The sequence below is a fragment of the Mauremys mutica genome, chromosome 1 (assembly GCF_020497125.1).
Source record: "Mauremys mutica isolate MM-2020 ecotype Southern chromosome 1, ASM2049712v1, whole genome shotgun sequence".
NCBI lineage: Eukaryota > Metazoa > Chordata > Testudines > Geoemydidae > Mauremys > Mauremys mutica.
The window spans coordinates 210,846,699-210,862,064 of record NC_059072.1 but is presented as its reverse complement, the minus strand read 5'-3'; the positions used below and the strand labels follow the sequence as shown (position 1 = coordinate 210,862,064).

General features: G+C 38.3%; 2 protein-coding genes across 8 annotated transcripts in view; one reads left to right on the top strand and one right to left on the bottom strand.

Annotated features, from left to right (window-relative positions):
- CASK (calcium/calmodulin dependent serine protein kinase) overlaps nt 1-15,366 on the bottom strand; it is a 428,246-nt gene that overhangs the window by 186,369 nt on the left and 226,511 nt on the right. The gene's annotated exons all lie outside the window — the stretch shown is intronic.
- GPR82 (G protein-coupled receptor 82) lies at nt 1,631-3,024 on the top strand. The gene has a single exon (XM_045002682.1). The coding sequence runs from the start codon at nt 1,631-1,633 to the stop codon at nt 2,675-2,677; it is 1,047 nt and encodes a 348-aa protein (XP_044858617.1). The 3' UTR covers nt 2,678-3,024.

Sequence of the window (15,366 nt, the reverse complement as noted above, 5' to 3'; positions counted from 1 at the left end):
AGACCTCTACAACAAATTCTGAGAACTGATGAGTAAGAAATGCACATAGATCCTCTTTTCTGAGTTTAAGAAACATCCCCTTCTCTTCACAAATAAGTAAATAAGTAGAAAGCAGTTTTCAGACAGTGGGTTGGACTGAAAAGGAAATGCTTCAAACAGAAACATCTGGTCTTTGAATTGGAAGGTGCTTGCAGTTTTCAGTGGTAAGTTTAATTGTTAATTCCTTATTTTTTTTCATCTGAACATACAAAAAAATATCAGAATTAGACATTAGACTGTGAGTTAATGACTTCAATCGTTACTCTGGATTTACTTCACTTTAACAGCAGAATTTAGCTCAATTTCCTTAAAAATCCAGATAGTAAATGGGAACAGTTATGTAAAAGTTACTTTCATTTGAGAGTTACCAGGGCTGTAAGGGGTTTTGCACGGCATCATTTTTAAACAAGCCTTTTGAACCTTTTTATTTTTCTGACATAGTACATCTGGCTTTCTCGATCTTCCTTTTGTACCTTTTCATGTTTATACAAAATCTTCTCCACACTGTAGTTAATAACTCTTTTGTATAACAGTTTTAAAATATAAATATATTTTATTTTATAACTTTGGAATGTGTATGAAGTTTTTCCATGAATTTATAAATTAAATAAAATCTCATTAGGGATCTAGTTCATTAACAAGTAAGATGTGCATGAAGAAGAATATAGCGATCTCCAACTCTTTCCCCTTCCCTCCACACTAGCAAGCTGAAACACCAGTTTAAATGGCAGAAAGACATGCTGTCACTGTTGAGTACTTTAACACTGCTCATATGCATTTGATTCCTTATCTACAGCCTGTAAACACAAAACAAAAACTAAATTAAACTGGCCAAAATTTAAACTTGTGGAATGATTGCTGAAAAATCTGATGAAGTTTGAAAATATTTCATAATCAGACCAGACTGAACGGGATAGCTATAGCAGCAATGACCAGGGCTCAGAAGAGAGTGGTAAAGAATACTGGAAGTTTTTCTTTCACCGTAAACTAAATCCTCGTGGCCAGCATTTTAGTGTCATAGTACATCTCCAGTACATATTTGAGTGGAGGCCAGGGAGTGCTACGCTGCATTTCTGCAATCAAAATACTACTTTACGTGTATTTAGCATCTTTGATTTGACAATATCAAAATGCTCTAGAAGCAAAGTACTGTCATGTTATAATTCAGGACACTGAGGTATGGAGAGATTGAAGTGCTAGTCCACAATCATGAATCACTGTCAGAATTTGGATGAATTCTCCAGGTTTCCTGAGTCTCTATGTGCTATGTTATTGGACTCAGGATTTATGATCTAAGACCATAGATATTTAGTGTTATACTACTTTTGTAGTATCCCTGAATCCGTGTGCAAAAAATTTTATGTCAACTCAAAAAGAAACTGCAATTCTACCATCTTGCAGTGTCAAGATGACAACTTCCAGGAGGCTAACTGCTGGGTATAAATATTCAAGCGCCTGAGGGAAGGAAAAGAAATTGTTAGCAAAATTATGAAATTAGTATGTATAACAGCCATTAAATACAGATTACAGAAGAAAATAACTCCTGCAATTGTTTTTCAGCTCAGTGTGCATTTATTCAAGAAAAACCTGAATGGGATTAATGAAAAATTCAACATGTTTTCTTCAACCATCATCGGCTTCTACAGTAGCTCTGCCAATCATCTATTCCTTCCTATTTACTACAGGCAGTTTTGGAAACATTCTTTCTGGGTGGATATTTTCAAAGCACATATCTACAAAAAGAACACAGAACATCTACCTGACAAATCTTGTTATTGCAAATTTATTTGTATGCATAACAATGCCTTTTCTCGCTGCCTACTTTGCAGATGGCTATCAGTGGGAGTATGATTCCATGCTATGTAAAATAGTAAACTACTTTGGAATTCTGGTTATACACACTAGTATGTATGTCAGCATTACAATTTTATGTTGGACTGCTTTAAGTCAGTATTCAACAGTGATGAAAAATAATGACCACACGCAATATTCTCCAACAGTTAACGAAAACTACTTCTATAAATGCCTACTGGAAAAGTTTCGTCAGCCAAAATTTGCTAAATACTTGTGCATCAGTATATGGATCATTGTACTGGGCGTAACTGTACCAGTGATAGTATATGATTTGTATCTAGAGCCTGATCAAGAACAAGTTGACCGATGCTACCACTGGAAAGCAGAAAATGGCGAACTCACTGCAAAGATCACAGTTCTTATTGCTACTGCATGGTTTTTTTTATTTTTTATTACAGTATTATTCTCATACTATTCCCTTGTCAATCACCTGAGTAAAATGCAGAAAAATACTTGCATTGGAAAGAAACATCTAATTTACAGTACAGTCAAAAGAAACATTTTTGTCATCCTGCTTATATTAACTGTCTGCTATCTTCCATATCATATTTTAAGGCCAGTTTTTTATGCGCTGCTTGGTAGTGAAGACTGCCAGATGATGAACTATTTAGTGGAAGCAAAAAACTTTCTTACTTGTCTTGCAGCTGCCAAAAGTAGTTTAGATCCTCTTGTAAATCTTTTATTAGATAAAACATTTAAGAAGAGTCTGTACAATCTCTTTAGAAAATCTTCATCACAAGATCACAATCATACAGCTGATATTGAAGAGACTACACAAATGTGAAGAAGGAATAAGTAAAAATCTTAACTGGACATACTTTAGGACAAAAACCTTTTTGCCAAACAGCTACCTATAACAGAAGAATTCTTTCTATCCACAGTGAAAATGAAATTTACAGATAAAAGATGAATTTATAGAATTAAAAAAAACCTGCTTATGAACATTTGAACTGTTAGCAAAGTTGGAAACATGAATTGTTGCTTGATGAACCTTTATACTTCTTACAATGAACTGAGCACTATGATTTTGCTTACACAAAATGAAAAAGGGATTACATTTTATGTTTGAACTATACACATTGATTAATTCCAGTCCTTGGAGAAACCAAAGATAAGGAAAGTGAAGAGAGCAGACAATAGATCAAAGGTAATAACTTGGCTCTCCAGTATCATCACATAAATATGCTAAGGTTTCAGACACAATCTCTCTTAGTTAAATTACAAGAACAAAAATTAAACAAAAGAAACCAAACTACACATGGGTAGTTTTTATGGTATAATTAAATCAAGTGTCTGAGAAATATAGATGTACTTGCAGAGAGCTAGCCAGGAATTTGGAATTAACAAGGTTGGTTTTTTTTGCTCAGAGGTACTGCGGGGAAGGTGGTTTCCTTGTCTTTTGGGATGAGTCCATTACATGGATTGAGCAATGAAACTGACAGGAAGTGTGAGGGGAGATTAGTCTGCTATTTGAGTTTTTAGAATAAAGAAACATTCTTCCTACTCTTTACTTAAACTTTGTCCATCACCCTAGGAATGGTATTGTCTGAACCATATGAGGCCTCATCCTAGCATCAGTGGGAGGAGGCTTATAATAGGGTTGTATAGAAAGGCTGGGAGTCTCATAGGGGTGATCAACGTCTGGTCTTATTCTTGCCTCAGACATGGACCATGGGATGAAATCACACAGTAACACCCGCAAGGTTGACAAGGGTTTGATGGTGGTTACTGACCTATGGAGGTAAGAGACCCAGAGAAATAGGAAGAAATCTGTAAGATGGAATGAGGGACATATTGTTTTAGATGTTTTCTATAGTTTGTTCTGGAAATCCTCATGTAGGAGCCCATCCATAGCAGTTGTGTTCCTTGAACGACCATTTGCAGCCATAGTTCTATTTTTGAGACAACGGATTTACTGTAAAATGCTGTGCACACCCACCTACTGTTAATAATGAATGTTATTTGTCTCACTTCAAAAGCTGGTCTTACCCCACAGATTAATCTAAAATATTTAATTTATACAAGAATGGTCATAACCAAAGAGATGATTTATACAAATATCTAATAAAAAACTGCATCAAATAAACATATGTACAATATTCTGACATATCTTAATATATATAAAAAACTAAGCTTATGCAAAATAGAGAACAGTAAAGTGCACACAAAATGTACCTGGTCTCAATACTAGCCCACAGATAATCCTCCACCACAGGTCTCTTTTTGTCCAGTCTAGTCTTAAATTAGGTAAATTGTGTGGTTTAATTAGGATGACACTGACTGTTCATCAAGGCTCATCATTTAAGGATGGACAAAATAAAGGCATTTAACAATGTGAATGAACAAGACAATTAATGGATAATCAACTGGTAATCACAGAGTACACTTCTAGCTGGAACACGGCTTGCCTATGAGGTTTCTCACTGAAGAAGCTTGAAGATCATGGAGAAAAAAACCCGATATTAAGTAGCAATTTTAAAGAAATTATAAACAGAGGATCTTTAGATTTCTTGTTGAAATTAAAAGTTTTTTCCCCCTGCACTTCCTCTACCATGCTAATTCACTGGAGGCAATACAAACCCACTGTAAATACAAAAACATAGCATCTAACATGTTCAGCATTAACTGAATGTATATTCATTGTTGATGTGTAAAAGAATAGCCACTTAACTGGAATACAATATCATCTCTTTCAAAAATAATATCCATGTAATGGACAATTTAGAAATGCTTCCATGCAAAAATCTATTTTTTTCAAGCATTATGATTGAAACTCATTTGCGCTCTAGCCCAGGGGTACATAAAAAACACTAACAAAGTCAGTACAAAATAAAATTTCATACAGACAATGACTTGTTTATACTACTCTATATACTATACACTGAAATGCAAGAACAATTTTTATATTCCAATTTATTTATTTTATAATATAGTTAAAAATGAGAAAGGACGCAATTTGTCAGTAACAGGGTGCTGTGACACTTCTGTATTTTTATGTCTGATTTTGTAACCAAGTAGTTTTTAAGGGAGGCGAAACTTGGGGTACGTAAGACAAATCAGACACCTGAAAGGGGCACAGTAGTCTGGAAAGGTTGAGAGCCACTACTCTAGCCTATTACATAAATTTTATTACCAACTTTATACAATATCACAAACAATGCAATAAAAATTATGCAACATCTGCTGTTAGTTCAGATAACTTGCAGAAAAAAAGGTCCAGATTTGAAATCCTGGTTAAACTGAAATCAATGGCAAAATTCCCATTGGCTTCAATGGGGTCAGGATTTCATTCAAGAGGCACCAGAACACAATTTAAGTGAAAGTTATGCAAATTTAAAATAATTAAATCAACAATGACCAAAATGACACACACAATGAAAATTTTGACACTTTCTTAAATGTGGTTATATTGCAAAAAGGGACTATTGTTAGGTTTGCTGAAGATAGTGGGTTTGCACATATACCAGAAAGAAGAATTTCTTCAGAGAACCTTTATAATCATCATCACCCTCACTCTCATAACTGCACTGGTTGTTGGGGCACCATCACTGATAAGCAATCAGTCAATTGTCTCCACCCCTGGTGATTGTGTGTCAGTGCTTGAGTCTCCGCAAAGTCCACTCCTGTCAACTCTTATGTTGTCAATCCATCTCTTCTTCTGTCTACCTCTTCTTCTCATCCCCTGTACTGTCCCTCGGAGGATGATCTTGGATAGGCCAGATGATCTTGTTACATGGCCGTAACACTTCAGCTTGCTCTTCTTCACGATCTTCAGGAGGTCTTCATATTACCCAGCGCATTGGGTGATGATGTTATGGACCTCTTCATTAGTGACGTGATCGAAGTAGGAGATACCCAGGATTTTACAAAAGTATCTTATCTCTACTACCTGTATTTTCCATTCAAGTTCCACTATAAGGGAACTTTTCCGTAAGTTCTGCCGTAATTTTGGCAAGAACTGTGCAAACAACAGCAACAGTGGCAAAGCTAAAGCCAATTTGGAAGAATAAGAACATCTCTCTGGAATCCAAACTGCAACTGCTGCACGTGCTGGTCATCTCCCTTTTTCTGTGTGTGCGAGAGACATGGACCCTTATGGCAGAACCTTCATAATAGTGGTGTATAAACCAGAAAAATATCAAGCTAGATTTCAAGTCCCAAGATCCCAGACTCAGATTGCAGGCCTGGCAGTACAAAAAATCCACAACACATTGATTACGCTTTAAATATGTGGTTTAAAAAAAATTACACACACATGCCCTTCCTCTGCTCCCTCCCTCATCTGCTGTCCCTTTCCCTTTGAGTTCCTGCTCACCATCAACCACTCAGTATCGCTTCCCTCGAAAACAGTCTTTATTGCTAATTTGACTACAAAATGCAGTTAAGATCTTAAAATAGAACATGTACAAATATATTGTGAGATTCCATGTTTGCTGCAATGGCTTCCAGATCTAGCTTGTGTGTGTAGACACACACACACACACACACACACACACACACAGAGGGGGGGGGGAGGGAGAGGGAGTGTTTGAATACACCAAAATTAAAGAAAACATTTGTGCACTTTTTAGAACAAGGAGAATATAGTGAAAACAGGATACAGAATCTATATGTACTGTTTTGTAAATAAGAAATTGCACTACTGTTTGGCTATTAATTCTAATCTTATTTATATTACAATTGATTACTGCTTGCATTTTTAACTGTAAACCATTAAAAGCTTTTGTATAAAGACAAGCAATTAACATTCTCTATTTCTTAAAGAGGTTAAAAATCAGTTAGTTTAAGAACAAATTTGCTTAGATATTGCAACCAGTATCTTAGATTTTAAAAATACTTTGTTTTAATAATTTAATATTAATTACACAATAATATTTTTTATTATTTATACTCTATGTTCACTTTTGCATTTCTCTCATTTTGGAAAATGAAAATATAAGAGTCTGCCAATTTCTTATATTCAGTGTTGTTGTATCTGAGTTGGTTCCAGGGTATTAAGAGAGACAAGGTGGGTGAGGTGGTATCTTTTAATGGACCAACTTCACTGGTGACAGGCAAGCTTTGGAGCTTACACAGAACTCTTCTTCTGATCCTTTGCGCATGAAGACTGAGAGGCCCAGGATATACACCGTAACACACTTAAAACTGTCTTAATCACACAAGGACCCTTCACAGATAAACAGATAGCATCATGGAACAAGCTACCCAAATACCCTGAGAAAACATGGTTCAATACAGGGGAAAAAAAACAACAAACCTCCAACCACACACCCCTAGTTGCTACCTACCACCCCATCCTGGAACCCATATGGGGCATCATTAAACAATTACAAACCATACTCAATGGGGACCACATCCTGAAAGAAGTCTTTCCTTACCCACCTTTTCTGGCCTTCAAAACACCCCGAGCCTTGCCAAACTCATCACCAGAAGCAAGCTTTACACGCACCAAGACCCACCAAGTCAAAGCTGCACCAGACACTGTCATAACCGATGCAAAACCTGCAGACATATCTCCACTGCTACAATGATCAATACCCCCAGTGCCCAATGCCTCCCTCTCCCCAACACACCTTTCAAGATCCACAGGTCTTACACTTGCCTATCAATGTGGTGTATTTCATTCAGTGCACTAAATGCCTCAACAACATGGGTGAAACCAGATAATCACTGTGCTCGTGAATGAACTCTCAGAGAAAAATGATAAAAGACAAAAACACCATATCACTCGTGAGTGAACACTTTTCACAAAACAATCACTCCGTATCTAGAGAGACAAAGTAGGTGAGGTAGTATCTTTTATTGGACTAACTTTTGGATTTAGACTGAGCTCTTCTTCTAAACGATATTACTTCACCCAACTTGTCTCTCTAAAATCCTAAGACCAACACTGCATATCACTCCATATCTGACCTATCAGTCCTCATTCTCAAAGGAAACCTGCATAACATCTGCAAAAGACACTAAAAATCATGGTCTTAATAAAGACACAGAATTTATGGCTTATTACAACAATCTGTAACCCACTAGCCCACCTTTTTTCTCCTATGACTGGAGAGGTGTTAATGGGCCACTTCAACTTGAATGGTCTCTTAGAATATAAATTAGCCATTCTAATATAAATTCTCTTAGAATATAAATTAGCTTATTCTAAACAATCTGTTCCACCTTATATTTAGTTATGATAATCCAAGTACCCGAAGAAGAGATTTGTGTAGCTTGAAAGCTTGTCTCTTCCACCAACATAGACTGGTCCAATAAAAAAAAGTACCTCACCAACCATGTCTCTGCAATATAATGGAATTTTAATAATTTTTTTTAAATGCAGTGGGTCCCTGCTGTATAATACATTATTAGAATAGTATATCTGACAGAAATGGACTTTTATTTTTTTTTTAAAGCAAAGTCAAGTACTGAAGGTTACTGGTTGGTGTGATAGACCATACAGTGCAAGACTTCTCCATTTGTCTATGACACCAGTCTTAATTGTATGTGAGAAGACGGACCAAATGATGAAAGGAGGGATTGGAAGGGAGAAGTGACAGGTTATGTGATTTCACAGCAGGGACCTATGTACTTCAAAGAACTTACCCTTCGAGAGAGGAAACAGTGGCTATGGCTACACTTGCACTTCAAAGCGCTGCCGCGGCAGCGCTTTGAAGCGCTAAGTGTAGTCAAAGCGCCAGCGTTGGGAGAGAGCTCTCCCAGCATTGTCCGTACTCCACCTCCCTGTGGGGAATAACGTACAGCGCTGGGAGCCGCGCTCCCAGCGCTGGGGCTTTGACCACACTGGCGCTTTGCAGCGGTGGAGAGGGTGTGTTTTCACACCCTGCTGCAGCGCTGCAAATTTGCAAATGTAGCCAAGGCCAGTGTCTGAATGGCAAATGATAGCAGTCAAACAAAATTACAGATACACAAAGCTGCCTGTGTGATCCTGGGCAAGTCACAAACTTTTCAGAGGTAGTCTATCTTCCTCATTTTATGGGTGCCCAACTTGAGACCATGGGGCTGTACGCTCACTGCGGCAACTGAAATCACTGGGAGGCTGTACTTTGAACATATAAAGTGCTATAAAATGCTAAGTACTCAGAAAACATTAGGTCCTAACCATCTAAAATTGGGCACCCAAAGTTAGTGGACACTTTTCCAATTTTGGCCTTAATCTCTGCCCATCTGCAAAATGGGAGAGTAATATCCCATCTCTTCACAAGGGTGTTGTGAGAATAAATTAGTCAGTCTTTATGAAGATACTACAGAAAAGCAGATGAGGAAATTATTAATTCTGTCTTTAGAGCAGGGTTTAAACAATGTGCAGGGTTTAAATAAGGCCCGTGACACTGAACAGTGAGAACAATACAAAACACGGTTTATACAGTGAGCTTTTATTCAGTGAGCTTTATCCAACCTGTGCACTGAATGAGGCAGGAGGCCTACGGAAAAAAATATTACATAATCATGTAATTAAATACTGCATCACCAAGCAAATGCACAAGGGGGCAAAATTGCAGTTGTATGAGGAACTTGAATTCTGGCATTTTCTACCTTTTCAGTGCTAGACTTTGCAACTTTAACATTCTTTTAACACAGTTTGCGTGTAAATTAATATATATGTACTCACACACACACACACATTTAGTGGACAGATTACATTCTTGATCTGGAAATCTAATAATATTTGCGAATAAAAGTCTCACATAGTAGCTGGTACCAGAACCACTCATCCCCAGATAAAACAAAAAGGTTCCTTTGAAGTCAGAATATTGGAGGTGAGAGACTGCTGATAGGATTCTCAGGAATTTAGAAGGAAAGACCTTATTAAAGAGCAAAAATGAATAACAACTCTGAGCAGGTCACAAGTTCACTTGTGCTGAAAAGGATAAGGTTTCTCCAGACCTTCTGCACAGATACAAATAAACCAGCATTACTGATACAGACAGGTCATTCAGTTATAAACAAAACTAATACTAAAAGATACTTTAATTTTCCTCTCTTCTTACCAAGAGTAAGAACCCAAAAGGAAACAAATCATCATGCTACATGTTATAAATAAAAATGAATAGGCAAAATAAAAATGAAGATGCAGAAGGAGTGGATGGGATTATTCATGGTGAAATATGGCTGGCATATCAGTTAGCTTGGACTAACATTTTAGCAGAATCAACATTACTTGTCAAAGTAGTGATGCCCTGTTATTTCAACACACACATACATGCAGAAGTCTAACTGTTTTCTTATAAACTTCACACTATTTTCCCTGAACACAACAAATATTCTGTAAAGTAGCAGTAAATCAAATATTCTCCTTTTGATTTTTATATTCATCTTTTTAGTTCAGGGCTGTAATTTTAAATTAGAATTTTGACAAATGATTAGAACATTTAAAAAACAATTATTTGCTGGATTAAATACTTTCCCCTAGTAATTTACTTTATAATGCTCACCGTAGAGACTAATGGTCTTTCTTTATAGAAATTTCCAAGAGAAACACCACCACACCATTGAAAATCCACAAGCACTGTTTCTTTGTGTCTTTTCTCAAAATTGTTCCCTCTGAAGCTCAGAAATTTGTTTGTTCTTTTGTTTTACGTCAGTCAAAAAAACAGGAGTAAAATCAAATCCTCTACAGCAAAATTATTAGTATCTCAGATATATTATGCCAGCATCCACTGTGAGAACGTAACAAAATCCTGTCTTTGAGAAGCGTCAAAACCATGGAGTTTAGAGCACAGCCCCTCATATGTTCATCTTGTTTCAACTCTGGTGATCAGTGAAACATCTAACTGCCTCCAAAGTACAGAAAACAAAAGTGAAATCTGCGAAAGACAATTATTTTTAAACTAAAGAGAGATTTTTATTTCTCTTAAGTATACTGTGTATATATTTACAGTGACCTCTATATTCGATTTAGACACCAAAAAAGCATCAGGACTTGTTCAACATAAAAAAAGTCTGGTTCTCTCGTCTTAAAATACTGTCCTGACAAGTTTAACACAAAAAACAATACTTCCAACCCACTGCCTCAAATACGGATTTTTGGAGGTGCCATGTAACAGTATAATATGTAGTTGTACTTTTTTGAAAAAACATTTTCTGTTCCATCAGTTTCAGAGCTACTGAGATGAATTTTTTGCTATCTGAAGAAGGCAGGAGCCTACACATTGTGAATTATACTTTAGCAGATTTATCTGTTTTACTGGCCACTCTTTGTATTTTTGCACAGCTTAAACAAACACAAACCTTCTCAACTCTAGGTTACATTAAATTTATTTTCATTACCAAAATCAAAACTTTGTATAAAGGTCAAATTCATCTGACAAAACATCAATCATTTGATGGTTTGGGTGTCACCCAAGACACTCAGATAATCTAACTGTACCCTATTATTTTATTCAACACATGTGCATGCCCCTATTCGCACCAGCCCCGCCCCCACACTCTATGTACCACATTAAATCTGAGCATTAATTGCAAAACAAGTGAACAAAAATCTGGAAATTTACTGTTAAGGTTCTTGCTATGACCTTAATCCATTCTTATATTTGAACTATTAAAAAGTATTTTCATTACATGAGCTTACAGAATATGCAGCAACACAAAATGTTATATGTTTATATCTTAGTTTGAGAAAAATACATAGGTTAAACAAATAAACAGTAAACTTGCATGTTTTACTGCAGAAATATTTAAAACTCCACCGGATAAGAAGCATAAGGTATGTCAATGGGAGAGTTTCTCCTGTCGACCCAGCGCGGTGTAGACACCACAGTAAGTCAACCTAAGCTATGTTGACTCCAGCTACATTATTCATGTAACTGCAGTTGCATAACTAAGGTCAACTTAACCCCACAGTGTAGACCTGCCCTTAGTAATATAAGTACTATTTTCAACATTGTAAATCCCAGCTGTTAATGAGAAGCACAAGACTGTGGAGGCAGATGAAGGAATAGTTATATTTTTTAAAAAATAGCTATATCTCTGACAGTTATGAATTGTAAACAAGTCACCTTGGTACTTCCTCCTTTTAGAGGAAGATTCCAGATTTATTTCAATTATGGAGAACATAGTGAAATCATTTTGGGGCTTGCGCCCAACCCTATTGCTAAATCTTGGGGTAAGCCTTAGTGCCTAGCATCCAGGACCTATGCTCAATTGCTTTGTAGACTTCATTGTGAAACATCTGGCAGTCTCAGATGCTGTCAGTGGATGGATTTCCTCCCATTATCCTTCCTGGGAAAGTCATCAAAAAAAGGCAATATTTATGGGGAACAAAAACTTGTACAGTACGCAGGCATATGATAGCAGCAGGCATATGAGTGCTTTATGCATATCAATATGGGGGGGAGGGATAGTTCAGTGGTTTGAGCATTGGCCTGCTAAACCCAGGGTTGTGAGTTCAATCCATTTAGGGATCTGGGGCAAAAATCTGTCTGGGGATTAGTCCTGCTTTGAGCAGGCGGTTGGACTAGATGACCTCCTGAGATCCCTTCCAACCCTGACATTCTATGATTAATACAACTGATGAAGGTTTTAACAGCTTGTTTATACCTTAAATGCCTGCAGCCTCCACTGACTGGTTCATGCTCAAGGTGATACCCCAGCATATACTCTCTTGATGTCATCTGCATTTGGTGATATCCCCTTTCTGCATGAAATGAGGAAGAGAGCCACAGTCTATCCTCTGAGGACCCACTCTTACCTCCTGGAATAAGGAATGTGCCTGGAGGCAGGAGGGATGCGTTGAGGTTGGGGTGTTGCACATAGCAGTGCAGAGATTCTGGGAGCACTGTTGCTTATAGGAAGCTGGAAACAAGCTGCCATAATGTAGACAGGCCCAGGAACTAAGTTATGGTAGGGGCACTTCAGCCCCCAGAAGAATGCCAGAATCAGGAGGGTACAAAAGTGTCTTGAAGTGACTTTAGCGCCATACTCCCTCTGGGCCACAAGTTCTCTGCTGTATCTATTAGAGGCACAACTCAGAATCTCACCTGGGATGCATGAGGGGCTTTGCAACTGTTAGGCCCTGTCTACACTAGAAAGCTGTATTGCTTTAACTATACCAATATACTTAAAGTGGTACCACTCAGTGTGGATACAGTGATAACAGTATAAAGCATGGGAGTAGTTTGGTGGGGCAAGGAAGCATTGTCCCCCCGCCAAACAGAAGTGAGGCACGAGGGGTGCATGTGGGGCGTGTGACTGCCCTTCCTCACCCCCCGATTTCCGTGAGCACTAAGCTGCTCTGCTCGCCCCACTGGGGGCTCTGCCCTTCCATGCTGTGCCTCCTGTCGGCATGTTTCCGGCTCACTCGGCCTCTCTCCCCAACAGCCAGGGCCGGGTGGGGAGCAGAGAGGGCAGGACAGAGCTGCTTCTCCTGCCGAGGGTGGCCACTCTGGGTCGCTGCCTCTGTAGCTAGACACCGCCTCCTGCCAAGTCCTAGTACCCATTGTCTTTGCCTTCTGTGGGCATCCTTCATGGCCACTATCTTGTTTTCTGTACAATGGTGAGTGCCTGTGTGTGTGTGTGTGTGTGCGCGCAGGGGGAGAGACAGGGCAAGGGGAGCAGGGGGAAGGGGGTTGGGTGGAGGAAGAGGCAGTGGAGAAGGGAGATCGGATAGGGCTGGGGGAAGAGAAGGGGATGGGGCAGGGAGAAGGTGGCTAGGGCAGGGACAGTGGGGAGAAGAAGGGAGGTGGGGTGGGAAGGGGGAGGAGCAGGAGCTCGGCATGCAGTCTCTCCTTGGCAGCAGCAGCAGCCCCAGCAGGAAGATGGCCACAGCAGCACCTGAAGGCACCAGTAAGGCAGCACCACTGAAACAGCCGGTGCCGGAGTGGCTGCAACTCCTGCACTCAGGTTGCCACAGCGGACATCAGCAGTTTGGGCTCTCCTATTAAGTTGCCCCGTGCCCTCCCGCAGGTACCATTCCAGGCAGGGGAAGAGAACCAGTGAGCAAGGGGAACTGGCTTCAGTGAGCGCGCATGCTGCCTGCCCTCTGAAATACAGCAGTCAAACTATGCCTATGGTATAAACTTTATACCAGCACAGGTATTTTCACACAGGAATAGGGAATAACTATACTGGTATAACTGCATCCACTCTAGGACTTGTACCAGTATGCCTATATGAGTTTTGTTTTTTTTAAATCATACCCTACCCAACAGTTATACCAGTATAACTTTCAAGTGTACACCATATTTTACTGAGTGAGTTGTAATGCAATAACTGCAAACTTTAAAAAGTGAAAAGTGGATAGAGCACTGGTAATCCTACATTATTTAATACTTTATTTACCAAAAATCACATGCGCCTCATTCCACTTTATAGACAACATTTACACAATCTATTCAGGTAAAATGGACATTGGTCATTTAGACTACTAGCTTCCTTTTAAAACATTATCTGTATAGTGATACCTAGAGCTCTATCCTGAGGTATTGCAGTTAACTAAGAACTCAGTATGCAAAATCAGTTTAAATTATTTATTGCAGTTAATTATACCTGCCTATGGTGAACTTTATCAGAAACAGTATTCCCAGTCACTCAAGTTTATTTGATCATTCTGCAGTTCCTTACTCTCTTCCATAGATTTTACTAATTAGATAATTGTGTGTTTCTGACAAATCTTGCCACTTAACTTTATTTTATAAATGTAGAAGATGGAGAATAGGTAACACACTGTACATGTTAGTAACAATCCTAGGAACACCTCACTTTTAACTACTCTGCATTGAAGAGAGTGGTTCATTTATTTTTATTTTCTTATATGTTTTAAATCTATGACAGGATTCTACCCCTGAACATGTAATTACTGTATTTCCCAAACAGCTTCTTGAAAAACTTTTTTTGGGGTAAAATGTAAATTACATTCACTGGCAGATTGGAACACTAGAAATGTTCAACTAACCATGCAATCTGATTGATATATTGTAACACACAGGACCAGATTCAATAAACACTGCTTGATTTTGATATTTTTAAAACTAGATGACATGGAAAATGGTTATTTTACTGAATCTGGCCCTCAGTGCTTCATAATTTTTTATGTCAAGATTTTCCTCCTGAATACTAAAAACTAACAGTTCTGCCATGGAAACAAACAGAGCAGATTACTATACTCGGGACACTTAAATGTGAGGTTAATGTTATACACAATGGCTATTCTTTCTTTTCTTTACTGACTTCAAACACCACCGCCACCCATTTATATGAATGACTTATTCTGGCTTTAAAAGGATATAGCCAGAGTCCCAGGAATTTCACAATTCTGTGGCTAGAGGTTGCATCTCTGCCCTTTCCTTTGCTGTTTCTAGATAACTAAAAACATGAATGGAGTCAGTGAAAACGGATCCAGTGTTGTTTTTCTGAGTCTGCATATCATATAAACAGCAGCTATGAGAGGTTTGAACTGCCCCATTCATTTCAATTAGTTTTTTTTAAACTCTGAAACCAAACAGCTACTATTTAGTTAGCAGCTATTTC